General features: G+C 38.7%; 1 protein-coding gene across 1 annotated transcript in view; it reads left to right on the top strand.

Annotated features, from left to right (window-relative positions):
• The window catches only part of FGD5 (FYVE, RhoGEF and PH domain containing 5), an 82,136-nt gene extending 70,817 nt beyond the window's left edge, over positions 1 to 11,319 (top strand). The window contains exons 14-20 of the mRNA XM_010221394.2: positions 1,782 to 1,881; positions 4,135 to 4,272; positions 5,417 to 5,519; positions 6,672 to 6,802; positions 8,298 to 8,426; positions 10,413 to 10,561; positions 11,239 to 11,319. Of these exons, the coding sequence (XP_010219696.2) occupies positions 1,782 to 1,881; positions 4,135 to 4,272; positions 5,417 to 5,519; positions 6,672 to 6,802; positions 8,298 to 8,426; positions 10,413 to 10,561; positions 11,239 to 11,275 (787 nt within the window). The 3' untranslated portion in view covers positions 11,276 to 11,319. The remainder of the gene's footprint in view (positions 1 to 1,781; positions 1,882 to 4,134; positions 4,273 to 5,416; positions 5,520 to 6,671; positions 6,803 to 8,297; positions 8,427 to 10,412; positions 10,562 to 11,238) is intronic.
• The last annotated feature ends 1,318 nt before the right edge of the window (positions 11,320 to 12,637 follow it).

Raw genomic sequence — 12,637 nt, 5'->3', positions numbered from 1 at the left:
CCATGGTGCAGCTCCGAAATTGCACAGGGGCTAAATGTGACAATGGTGAATTGAGGCATGACTTCAAAGTCTCCAAAGTTCAGCAAAACTTCCTCTGAGCCTTCATGTAATCAATGAAACAGTAAACAGAGAAGACGTCAGTGGTAACTGATAGCAGTTATCTTACCACCACCAATGCATTATTCCCACATTTAAGCACTCTTCGTAACCTATGATTACTGCCTAGGGATGTTTAACAGAGTGGAGAAAAGGTTAAAGGGACCAGTTAGACATCAGGGTTTTAATAGTTTGTCCCCTGTTACTTGTCTTTGACAAAGTGGCTTTAATTTACATCACTATAAGGCTCATGATTTTATTTTTTCAAGACATATTAATTTCCAAGTGGAGAGGTTTCTAAGTAAGAATTAGCAAGAGAAAAGCTAAAGAACCACTTCAGTAAATTCTCTGCATGCTGGGAATATGGTTTGACTGGAAGATACAGACATCTTTCTGAGATTTCTTTGGAAAATAAAACTTGACAGATCTTTTACTAGTGATAAGGTCTGATTAGTCGTGTCACTGTTGTCAGAGATAATCTGCTACATCACAGCCCCTTGTCATGCTGAGGTTAACCTATGTGTATTTTATATACCTGCTCAGGAATCTCTTTGTTGCAACAGGCTTGTTGAATTCTACATAGGCTGTTGTTTTTCACAAAGGCTTACGCTCAGGGCACTAACTAATTCTAACTCATGGGCCACTGATTAACACTGGCATTTCTTTTCTCCCTCCCCATCCCTCCTTGTCCACAGAAGACAAGTTGCTTTCAGATGTCTTGTTTGGTGGCCTTCCTGAGCGTGGTGTGAGAAAATCACAGCTGAACAACAGCTGGCAAAGAAGTCTCTGCTAATTTTTTACAAAAAAAGCCTAGTGGGTTGCTTTAATGTGAATGGCTGGGATGACTGAGTAGGGAGAAGACCACAATGAGCTTCATCCCCTCCTGTGACTGATGCTGGGAGCAGCTAGGGCTTTGTAGTCTTAGATGGTCAGTAAGAGTTCAGTTTGGAGTCACAGCAGGAAAACAGTATCAGGAAATCAACTAACACAGGCAGAACAGTTAACTGCCCTAACAGAGGGATGCGTCTGTGAACTATCAGACATAAACAGCCATGCTGCTTTTCTGGGAGAGGTGAATTGGCAGAGAAGTTTAAGTTCCCTGTTTTGTCTAGGGCAAAGGGAGCATCTAGGTGCCAGTTTGGAGAACTACTGACCTTTGTCTCCAGGCAAAATTGCAGCTAGAGGACAGCAGTTTGAAGATTGTTTGTCATCTAAAGAGAAACAAATATATACAAATCTCTACCAGTGAGCCAGACTTCTGCATGCCCCAACATGGAGATCATGTAAGCATTCAATTGAAGAGATGAGTGCAAAATCACTGAGCAACCATGCCAAGACTACATGCTCCAGAAAGTCTAATAGGTAGGACAGTCAAGACAGAAGAGACATTTCATGTCACCATCCTGCATGATTTAGGACTGAATGACTTATAGTAAAGTCAGAGATTACCTTGAAATATTTTTGATCACTGCCCATTCTCAACTGCAATCCTAACCATAGACCTAAACTAACCATCCTGTGCATGACAGTCAACTTTTCTCCTGGTCAGAGAAATACTAGTTACACACCAATGCACTGGTGGTGAAAAGCAAGCATACATAAAGCAACGCTTTTCTCATCTAATCCAAAAACTGTTTTGTTCAGTCTCTGCTGTGCATAACTGACCGCAGTACTTTATTCCACAGCTCTTCCTCAGAAAGGGATGATTGGTACAGCTGCATCAGCAGACACATCCCAGATGACTGCAAAGCTCAAAACACTTCCACCTTCCACACCAGCGTGGAGGTAAGAGGACAATTTCAGAGGCTGAAAGGAAAATGAAAGCAACATAAAAAAAATAAATAAATGGAGAAAGGAAAAGGAAATGGGGAAGGAAGGAGAAAGTCAGGAGAAAGAGTAAATGGAATCGAGAGTGTCCAGCCCTGTGCTGGAGAGAGTCCAGCGCAGGACTACAAGGATAATCGGGGGCCTGAAACACCTGCCCTATGAGGAAAGGCTGAGAGAGCTGGGCCTGTTCAGCCTGGAGAAGAGAAGGCTGAGAGGGGACCTGATCAGTGATACCTTAATGGAAGGAGGAGGATGGGGCCGGCCTCATTTCAGTGGTGGCCAGCGACAGGACAAGAGGAAACAGCCACAAATGGAAGCATCAAAAGTTCCACAGGAACTTAAGGAAGAATTTCCTTGACAGTGAGGGTGACAGAGCACTGGAACAGGCTGCCCAGAGAGGTTGTGGAGTCTCCTTCTCTGGAGATCTTCAAAACCCGCTTGGACGCAGTCCTGTGCCACATGCTCTAGGTGACCCTGCGTGTGCAGGGGGGTTGGACTAGATGATCTCTAGGGATCCTTTCCAACCTTAATGATTCCATGATTCTATGATTCTGTGAAAGAATAAAGGAAAGGGTAAAAAAGTAGAGCTCCCAGTGACAGAGTATTTTTACTATTTTCATTTAAATCAGTAATTCAAGCCTAAGTGATAAAGCTCATTCTCAGTTCCTGGTTACCATACAATTTTCATGGGCCACTTCCAAAGTGTTAATCACATGGTATTCTGAGGTCTTTGCTAAAATCTATAGGTTTATTGGATGATGGCTAGTAGAACTTGGTCCTACAGGCTCTAAAAGTAGTTTCAAACTTTGCACGATTGTTAAGAAAACTACTTATTAATTATGCTTGTACCATACACATAATAAATTCACTATAAGTGCAAGTACCACCAGCAATACTCTAACTGCATCTTCACAATTAATGTACACTATTGCCATTGGAATAATTTCAATCATGCTACTCCCAATTATAAAAGCATATAATGGATTTGACAAAAAACAAAAATGCTTTATATTAAACAGAATCCTAGAGTTTCGCTAAATAATGCTAACTAGGGGATAAATAAATAAATAAATAAAGAGGAGCATTTTATTTTTAAAGAGTGCAGGAAATAAAAAACGAAATCCAAAAACAAAGCAGGATTTCCTTGCTGGCCTGAAACTAATCTGCTTTCAAATTTTCAGTAGGAAAAAATAAATTTTCAAATGCATAGAAACATAAAATACATCCTTTTCCAGAAAATAAAAATATAATTGCTTATGCAGCTCTGCTTCTGATTTAGATCTCAATGCATCCAAGGAGAATGTAATTTTTCGGCATTTAAATGCCATTTGCCTGCAAAGGTCTAATTTCCTCCTAGCAAACTCTCGTAACAAACAGTCTTCTAAAGGTGCAAGAGCTTGCTTTACACGTGCTAAACACTAAGCTGCTATGACCTGGAAGCAGCGTACCCATGCTTTAACGTGATACTAAGCCTGAGCTAACGCACTCAGCTTCTCAGCAGTAGATGATTAAATTGGCTTCAGTTCCGCACTGACCATAGCTTCATGGGCTCAGCACATCACTGCTGCCTAGTGCATGCCAACATATGGGAACAGTAAATGTATTTTCTTAAAGACAGCCATGTGGTCAGATCATCAGTATAAATAAGATTTGGACTGTGTGATAAGTTTATCTTTGTGCAAATTATGGTTTGTATTAGAAGTGAAATGAGTTTTAATTGCTTTCTGTTGCATCTGTCCCCTGACTATAAAATTGCCCAAAGATGTAATTAAATAATGAGCACATTCCTTTGCTCCATTCAAAGTTACGAAGTTTTTTTATGGTATTATTTCAAAAACTATTATAAAAGGACGTGTTTAACTCATGTTGAGACATTTTAGTACCAATAATATCATTGCAATTTTCATATACAATGAGTAGGATTCTCGTCCTACGTAGAAGAGTGTCAATGAATGGACAGTATTAGATCTACACAATTTTTTATCTGTTTTGAGCCTCCCCTTCACAACACAGTCCTTCCTGATTGGCCACAGTCTCTCAGCTCAGAAACAGCTGTATCTCATACTTAGATGTTCTTTAAGAATTTGAGAATGTGGGGATTTTAGCAGGTGAAGACATACTGAAATGGGAACTGTATGTGAAGGAATAGGACTGACTGAGCGTACTTAAAAAGAGTGGCCATTTCTTCATTTGTTCTTGTTTGATTTTAAGCTAAGGGAAAGGCTTGGAATACCCTTGGGTGAGAGGCCTCCTACTTTGGTACCTGTGTCCCACGTCATGATGTGCATGAACTGTGGTTGTGACTTTACCCTCACCCTGAGACGCCATCATTGCCATGCTTGTGGGAAGGTAAGGGCTGTACAAGCACAGCTTGATTCACACCTTTAGTACACCAGCTGCTGCTACTCTAACTTTTGCAGGCTTGTAGAAATACCAAGAACAGAATCCGACTTCTCACAAGGATTTTTTGGCTTTGTGGAATAGAATTAAGTATTCAGGTTACTTATGACTCTAGCAGGAACAATGGTAACCTTCCACTGAGCCCCAAATTAATTCCCAAAGGTCATAAACTGGAAGGCCCACATGAAAACCATCACTGAGCCCAGCTTTTATATCTAATCTGCAGTTAGGGGTACAGATGATAAAACAAGAAACATAGGTTCCATTTTGGACCACAGCAGTGCATCTAGTCCAGTCTAACAGTGTGTAGTAGACTGCGTACAGTGTGCAGTACACTGTAGTGTGTAGTCTCTGACATTAATAACAGCTAGTAAAATTATCTTCCAAGAAAGCTGAAAAAAAACACAGCATGAGCATTCTGGCCAAACTGAAAAATTTCTCTGCATTCCATTAAAGAGCTGCTGGTATGTGCCCTAAAGGCTGGGAGGATCTATAGCCTTTCCAGTGTTTTCGTTCCTTTATCTGTGCTTTCTACTGACCCTAGAGACTTGTATTATCCACATAAACCTGAAGTCCTATTTTGAACCACCGTTATCTTTAGCCTCAGTGATACCTTATTATATCAAACTCTACCAGTAATTTTTGCTAGTATGAAAAGGTATTTATCCCTCTCTGATTCCACAAGAGAATCAGTCTTCAGTATCAGAGAGAAAGCAAGAACATGTAAGCTTGCTTCAGCAAACAATTCTACTAACAAAAATGTGTAACTAGATGTAATATTACAGTGGTCTTTCTGTGGTTCACTACTATGGAAGGTACAAGTTCCCATAATAGCAGTGGCGTGCAATGAAATACAGTGATAAACTTTGCTTTAGCTTGCAACAATGTAAGTGTAAAGAAGGAAAAAAAAAAAAAAAAAAAAAAACAGAGCAGGCACAGTCAATGGACTTGCCCTAATTTACAAACATTTAGCAGAGTCCTATCTGGTCCAATAACCTCCTTCCTCTGCTAGCCAGATGGGAGAATTTGCTTTGTATGTGTACATACATTGATGTAAAATGACATTTACATGCATCTCACCTTTCTGAAACAGATTGTATGTCGAAATTGTTCGAGAAATAAATACCCTATGAAGTACCTCAAGGATCAAGCAGCCAAGGTCTGTGATAGCTGCTACTTGGAATTGAAAAAAAGGGGTAAGGTTCCTTCATTATTGGCAAAATCATTACTTGCCTGTGTAATGAGGAAAACTTCAGGATCTCCCTGCCATGCTGTGTTTTGTTACAGAGGATTTCTCTTTCCAGGCATGAGGCATGTGTAATAAGTCCCAAAAGTGCCAGACTGCATAGCTGCGAGAACTGCTTTGTCAAGCCAGTTCTCAGAGGGCTCCTTTGGCCATTTGGTAAACCAGAGATGCAACCATTAGAGTTGATAGCTCTTTCCTGTCACTTCTAGGAAATTATCCACTAAAGCAATGGCTTTACTGCTCCTCACTCTGTCCTCATTGAATGCAATAGCTTTTACAATGAGAAATAGTGAGGTTTTACAATTAGAAATAATGCAGAGTCACTAAAACCTAACTAAAACTAATGCTGAGGGCTAATCTGGTTTCGGATTTTAGTTAGAGCTACTTCTAACTAAAACTCTGTGTATGACTTTTCCACAAGTCCTTGTTCTGATTTAAACACATATCCAGATCAAACATAATTTGAAAAAAAATACATATTTTTTTTTAAACAAAGAACAGATAGTAAGTAATATTCTGGCACAACTACTCATGTAGACAATCTCCGAAAGCAAGTGCATGATATTGTACTTCAGTGAGAACTTCCAGATAATGTGTGTTGCTAGAAATAGATCATGAATAGACGTACTCAGACAACAGTACTGAAGCACAATCTCCTACTGCAGGGAATAATGAAGCTTGACATAGAGTATCTCACATGAGCAGAATTCAAAGACAAAAGGTTCGTATAGAAACCTGTAGTGAATTTGTCCTATAGAGGTGTTACAGAACACAGAGGGAATAGACGTTAGACATTTACTTAACACTTAAAAAAAAGTTAGAAGAAAACAAGTTGTGTTTTGTGCTTTATCAGTTTTCCCACAAGTTGCTCTCATGCTATAGAGCATTACTCTTGCCCTACGGTGTTATGAAATCCACCAAGCTAACCAGACTTAAAGGAGTAATTTTAGAGAAAAGCTAAGATAAAAATCTACCAGCTATGGAATAGGCACTGCAGTTTCCTAATTGTTTGTGTATCATGTCTCTTGTATGTACCAATAGTCTTACATGTACCAATTCATCCATTTCGCTTTTCCTTTTCTCAATTTTCTTAATCTTGCAGAGCGACCACTAAGTGTGAGTTTCCCTCCAACTTCATCCAGGTGTTCGAACAGTGCCTTCTCCTCTGTCTTCCACAATATTAATTATTCATCTTTTAAGAAGCAAAAGAAGATTCCTTCAGCTCTTATGGAGGTAAGACCAAACTGCCTGGGAAAAGAGAAGGAACTTGAAGTGCTGTGTGCTGAGACTACAGCAGCAATGTTTATTTATTCTGTGTGCAGTCGGTGTAGCCCATTCCCTAGTCTACTTTCATCATGCAGTTATAATTTCCTATTTTTTTGTAATGGTATAAAAGTTCCAAATACAGAGTACTCCAGTCTCTAAGAATTCCAAGAAACCTCTTCAGACTACCAAAAAACCCTAATTAGAGCAACTAACTTGAATCTCATCAACCTGTAAAGTCTTTAGAAGACTAAGAAGACCTCAAGGTACTAGGTACTTCAACATGACAAATCACACAGATGACAATTGTCAACAGAGAATGATTCATTGCTGACCAGTAACTTTTTATAACAGGACCGTTGCTTCGCAGTTGGCATTTATGACTTCAAAAGAACTAAAATATCACTTACTTTGCTGCCGAATAGAATGTGGTCCTTGTCAAGAAATTCATGAATATATACATTTAATCACTCAGTCTCCTACAGCTCAAACCAAACTGTCTAAAATAAAATAAGTAAAATCTTGATCCTACAAGGTAAATTTAAAAAAATTCCCATGAGTTTCACTGGGGCAAGAATTTCACCAGCTATATTAGTTCTTCCAGGAATATGTTGCTAATCATGCTAATTCAGACTAGCTAGATAAACTGCCTACTGAACCTAAGCACAGCAAGGCTGTCAGTAAAACCAGCAGGCATTAATTAATGTGTTAATGAGAACAGGATGTAGATGTTATAAACTCTTTGTACAGTCAAATCATAGGAATTTCCTATGTTTATTTGTGATGAGCTGAAACTAAGCCACAGATGCAAGCATATAATGCAAAGAATTATACAAACTCAGTATTTCTGTAAGAACCAAGAGAAAAGCAGAAATTCAGCACTGCTGGGAAAAAGCTATTGCCTTTCTATCCACAAGGAGGCAGCATATGCGTATTAATATGAACTGTTTATCTGCTGTGAAAGAGGTAACTCTCCTCAGAAATACTTCACAAATTAAATTAAGTCACAGTCAAGTGAATAACATAAATTAATAAAAATCTCTTTCAAATAAACACACACCTTGAAGGTGTTCAGCCACAAGACTATCCTTCTCTTCTGGAAACATGCACTTACAAACTCAAAAAAAGGAAAAATAAAAAAAGAAGAAAACAGACCTGAAAAAAGGGACAAATTCAGCTTCTTAGAGCACAACTACAAACTTGCTCTTCTCAGTAACTTGGCTGCATATTTTCACCAGTTTTTCTGAGAACTAAGTTGAGCTAAAAGCCTTCAAGCAATTAAAAGAAAAAGAAAACAGTAATCTAATACTTCCGATTGTTCTGTTTTCGTATTTTTAACTGTCCTATGGTTTCATGGGCTGGTTTTCTGAATCAGTTGTTTTTCTGGTGTTACATGTACATGCATATGTCACAGGGAGAGAAGACTTTGCCATCACAAATCCTGATTTCTTCCATTCTGCTCCAGGTGGCAGCCTCAGGAGAGGGAGCTACCATCAGTGGTTATCTCAGTAGATGCAAGAGAGGCAAAAGACACTGGAAGAAACGCTGGTTTGTTATCAAGGGCAAAGTTCTCTACACCTATGCAGCAAATGAGGTATTCAATCTAACCTGAAATATTTTTCTCACTGTACTGATGAGTTTCCTCATTTACTCCCTATAAGGAGCACAAGTAATGGTGAGAAGTACAAATGGCAATTCTCATGACACCCTCCTCACAAAGCTAGTGCTAAAAAAACTGCAAGCTGAGTTCCCATGGGCAGTCTTTAGCCAACAGGCCCAGACACATTCCCAGCTGGACCCTGGCAGCCCTCTTGCACAAACTGCTCTTCATTACTTGATTTTTGCAGTTCATGCTATTACATACTGCTAACTTTGGTGCATGAATTATATACATAAAGACTTTAAGGGCCTTTGCATTTGTATGGTGTTCCAGAGAAAAATCTGCTGGATTTTTCTATAGATAGGTATGATCTATTTCTGATGGGGAGGAGAATATTCTAGTTTTGCTAGCGCAGATAAGACATATCTGTCCTACAGGTACGGACCATGAAAGAGCCCTTTAAGCTCTTCATTACAACCAAGGAGATAGGATATCCATTAAAGAATTCTTTGCATTGTATTTACTACCTTAGCTAGCAATGGTTCTTAGAGTGCTAGGAGATGTACTGAGCAAAAAAACATCTCTACAGTTGCTAGAAGTGGGTTTTGTCTCTACCCTGGGTTTTGTCTCTACCCCATCCCTTTTCACATTTTACTTTCTTCTGTGAATAGCTGCAATGACACTATGTTTTAGCCAATTAGGTTGCAAAGACTGTTTATAATTAGCAGGTTTTATAAGTAGAAGCATAAAGTAACCATTTTTGCTGAAGGACGCAGAATGAGAGACCTGCAATAACAGCATTTTTTTAACCTTCAGAATACTTTGCAAGCATTATTTAAACTTCTCATCACCGCAGTGAGACAGGAAGCATCATAATTCCCTTTAAATAGATGGCAAAATCAAGGCACAAGTGAATACATGATTTGGTCACGATCACAAACCAACCTACTGATTGCTTCAGTAATGTTGCTGTGTAATCACCTCTTCAATTTATATTCCTGCTAACTTCCTTTATGGTTTAACCAAACTCAGTTGAGCTTGATTTCTGTCCAAAACTTTCAGACGGAACTCATTAATTCAGACCATTAAAACCAAAACATATGTCTAACTGTCTGATGCATTTACCTTATTCCTACTATCCTTAAAATCTGAACTTCTGTTTCCACCATTGCAAAAGGGAGGAAGCAATGGATAGCTAATTACTTCTCAGTATGTATCATAGGTTCTGGGAACAGAGGCAAAAGCTACACACCCACACAGAGATCACTGTCTAGAGACAATAACCAGAATGGCAGTTACTAGTAACAGCTAAACTGCAATTCAGTTAAGACTCATTGTTTTCTTTCACTTGTACAAAGCAGTGTCAGGCAAAAACAAAATTCATGACTGTTTCTTGGGAATAGGTTAAAAATGAACTGTATTACCAGCTCATAATTTTTCAAGTTGCACCGTTGACAGTAAGTGTGCTGAGTCGGTGCCGATTTATGAAAATGCTGCTAGGGCCATGAAAGGAAATGACTAAGTGAAAGGATATTACTGGCACTCAGTAAACAAAAATGATCCAAGGGAACATTACCGTGGTGCAGGCCTTCAGAACTGCTGCTGTACTATCCCATAATCTCAGTAGCCTCTTCCTGGTTTGCCTCCTGGACTGTTTTGTTGAAGGTGGCAGTCAAAGCAATGGCTAATTTGACCTTGAAGATGGCCACAAAAAACAGAACTTTGAGAGGTGCTGCCTGAGTTCAGGTCTGAGGCAGACTAGATGAACACATGACGTACACTAGCAGTACCCCGTCTAGGTTAATCCAAGTCACTAAGAACCACTGCGGAAGAGTCATTACAACAGCAGCAAATGTACACTGCTCTTTTAGATGTCCTATCAGACAGGGGGTTGTGTCACAATCAGGCATTCAAAAGAGTTGTCCAACTCTGCTACAAACCACCTCTCTAAACTTTGTTTCACTTCTTGACTGCTTTCAGGACAAGGTTGCCACAGAAAGTTTGCCTTTGTTGGGTTTCACCATCACACAAGAAAAGGAAGGAGGAGGCATGGATGCAGTTTTCCATCTCTACCACAAGCAAACCCTCTTCTATAGCTTCCGAGCAGAGGATAACAATTCAGCACAGAGGTATGGGATAGATTTGCACACTAATGTATGAGTAGACCAGAGGAAACAAGTAGCCTTGAGAGTATTAAGCCCAATTCAATGTGACTGGCCTGGGTGACATCAGAAGTCTACCCAGTGCTTTTCAATTCCTTCAGGAAAGGGAACTTTCTCCTTTGTAGAGCGAAAATAAGGAGGCCAGGTCTCAAAAGCCATTCCTAGAAGTCTCTCAAACGTGGTTATTGCAAAGGAACTTCTCAAAACCTCCATTCTATCTATCCATTTCTTAGTTTGTCCTTTAACAAGCAATTGTTTCAATTTCACAAATTACTGTTACTGCTGTTGTATAATAAAATAATCATGAAATTAATGAGAAAAATGCCAGATTCTTAATACATAGAAGGAAGTAAATGAGTTTCTATAAGATGATTTGTTGTTTTTAAGCCTATTTCAATGGTTGCACCTTTCGCATCCCAAGGCGGCACACGTCCTCTCTTTGGGATTACACAGTAAAATACTGGTGAAGGGCACACTAGAATTCAAGAGTCCTACCACCTAAGCCGCTGTCTCAATCACAAAACAGTAGTTTCTTATTACAGCCAGAATGGAGAATACAGTCCTTTTCAGGCTTTGTGTTCTTATTTTAGAAAGAACTATATAATTTTGCACATACCATTTTTTTTCCTTGCTCTTTTTTTCAGGTGGATTGAAGCCATGGAAGAAGCATCCATATTATAGCAGCAAATGGACTTGGAATAAAATTTCATATTTCTATACATTCCCAGCAACCCTCTTCTGTCTTACAAAAATGATCAGTGTATTTCAGGCAAACCAGCTACACACACTGGATCTGAACTGTTTCCAAGTTTCTCTTTCTTGCTTCCTTCCACTTTCATCCATATTTTTGCAAATGGAAGCTAAAATAGAGAATATTTATGGTCATCTTTATAGCTGCGCAAGTTCAACTTGTGCTATAAGCATCTCCTCAGTAAACCAAGTCTAATATCAAGACAATACATGGAAATACTGGCTAATGTAAGTAGTGCGCTCAGTTTTACTTACCTTAAGAGCACTATCATATTTAATTGTGCTGGTTTTTATATCTACCATGAAATGAGAAACAATGTAGTAAACAAAAAAAAATTATTTAAAGCACTTTATTGGTTTATTGAACTAGAGCTTCCTATTTCACTTTTCCAAGGAGTTCTGTGGACTGATTAACCTTTCATCAATTACTAAATGCCAGTATAAAATTGTGCCCTGCATATGCTAAACTGCTTCCACTGAAAGGAAATGAACAAATTCATACAATCTACCACAGCCTACCAGCACTCTACCAGCTATGTACCAGGATAACTACTTGCCAATAATTTCTGATTTTACACAGATCATTGGATAATTTATTTTAAAGGGTTCAATTTCTTGAAACTAAAGTACTTTAGAACACACTATGGTAGCTCTGCCTATCCGAATGTTGAATATTATCACTTCTCCTTAAACACTGCATCAGACTCAAACACAAAGCATATTTTTAATTTATTATAAACCCACGGTCAGTTTTTATTTAATGTTAGTCTTCTTAGTAGTGTTAGATTTTTATAATCTATTTAAATAGTCTGTTTTCAAAGTTGTGTTGTTGTTTCTGCCATTCCTGTTATGAAAAACACCATCGAAAATTCAATTCACACAACCAGCATATAGTTTGAAACAAGCTGGCGGGCTGAAAAGCACTTGTCTGAAATGGCTCCGATAGAGCGCTTTGCAAGTCCTGGGGCTAAATGTATTTTACATGAGACTGCTGTTGTCCACTACAATTCCAGGCCTGGATTCTCAGCAGCCAAGGGTCAGCACAGTATCTTTGGAGACATACTTCTTTATGCCAGATGAATTTGGGGGAGTTTGTTTTTCAATAGGACTGAGAAGTACTAATGTTATAATCTTTGCAACAAAATGACTGGGTGTCCTACATTTGTAATAATACTTGACTGAGGACTAGAATGGCATTTATAAATAAAACATATCTTTGTACAAAATACCATGATCAAAAATTCATTTACATTAAAATACACTACAGGGGGATTTTTTTAATTATTATTACTA

Source organism: Tinamus guttatus, unplaced genomic scaffold (genome assembly GCF_059628265.1).
Source record: "Tinamus guttatus ecotype Peru unplaced genomic scaffold, ASM5962826v1 Tinamus_guttatus_pri_ptg000580l, whole genome shotgun sequence".
NCBI lineage: Eukaryota > Metazoa > Chordata > Aves > Tinamiformes > Tinamidae > Tinamus > Tinamus guttatus.
This window is presented reverse-complemented; position numbering and strand designations above follow the sequence as displayed.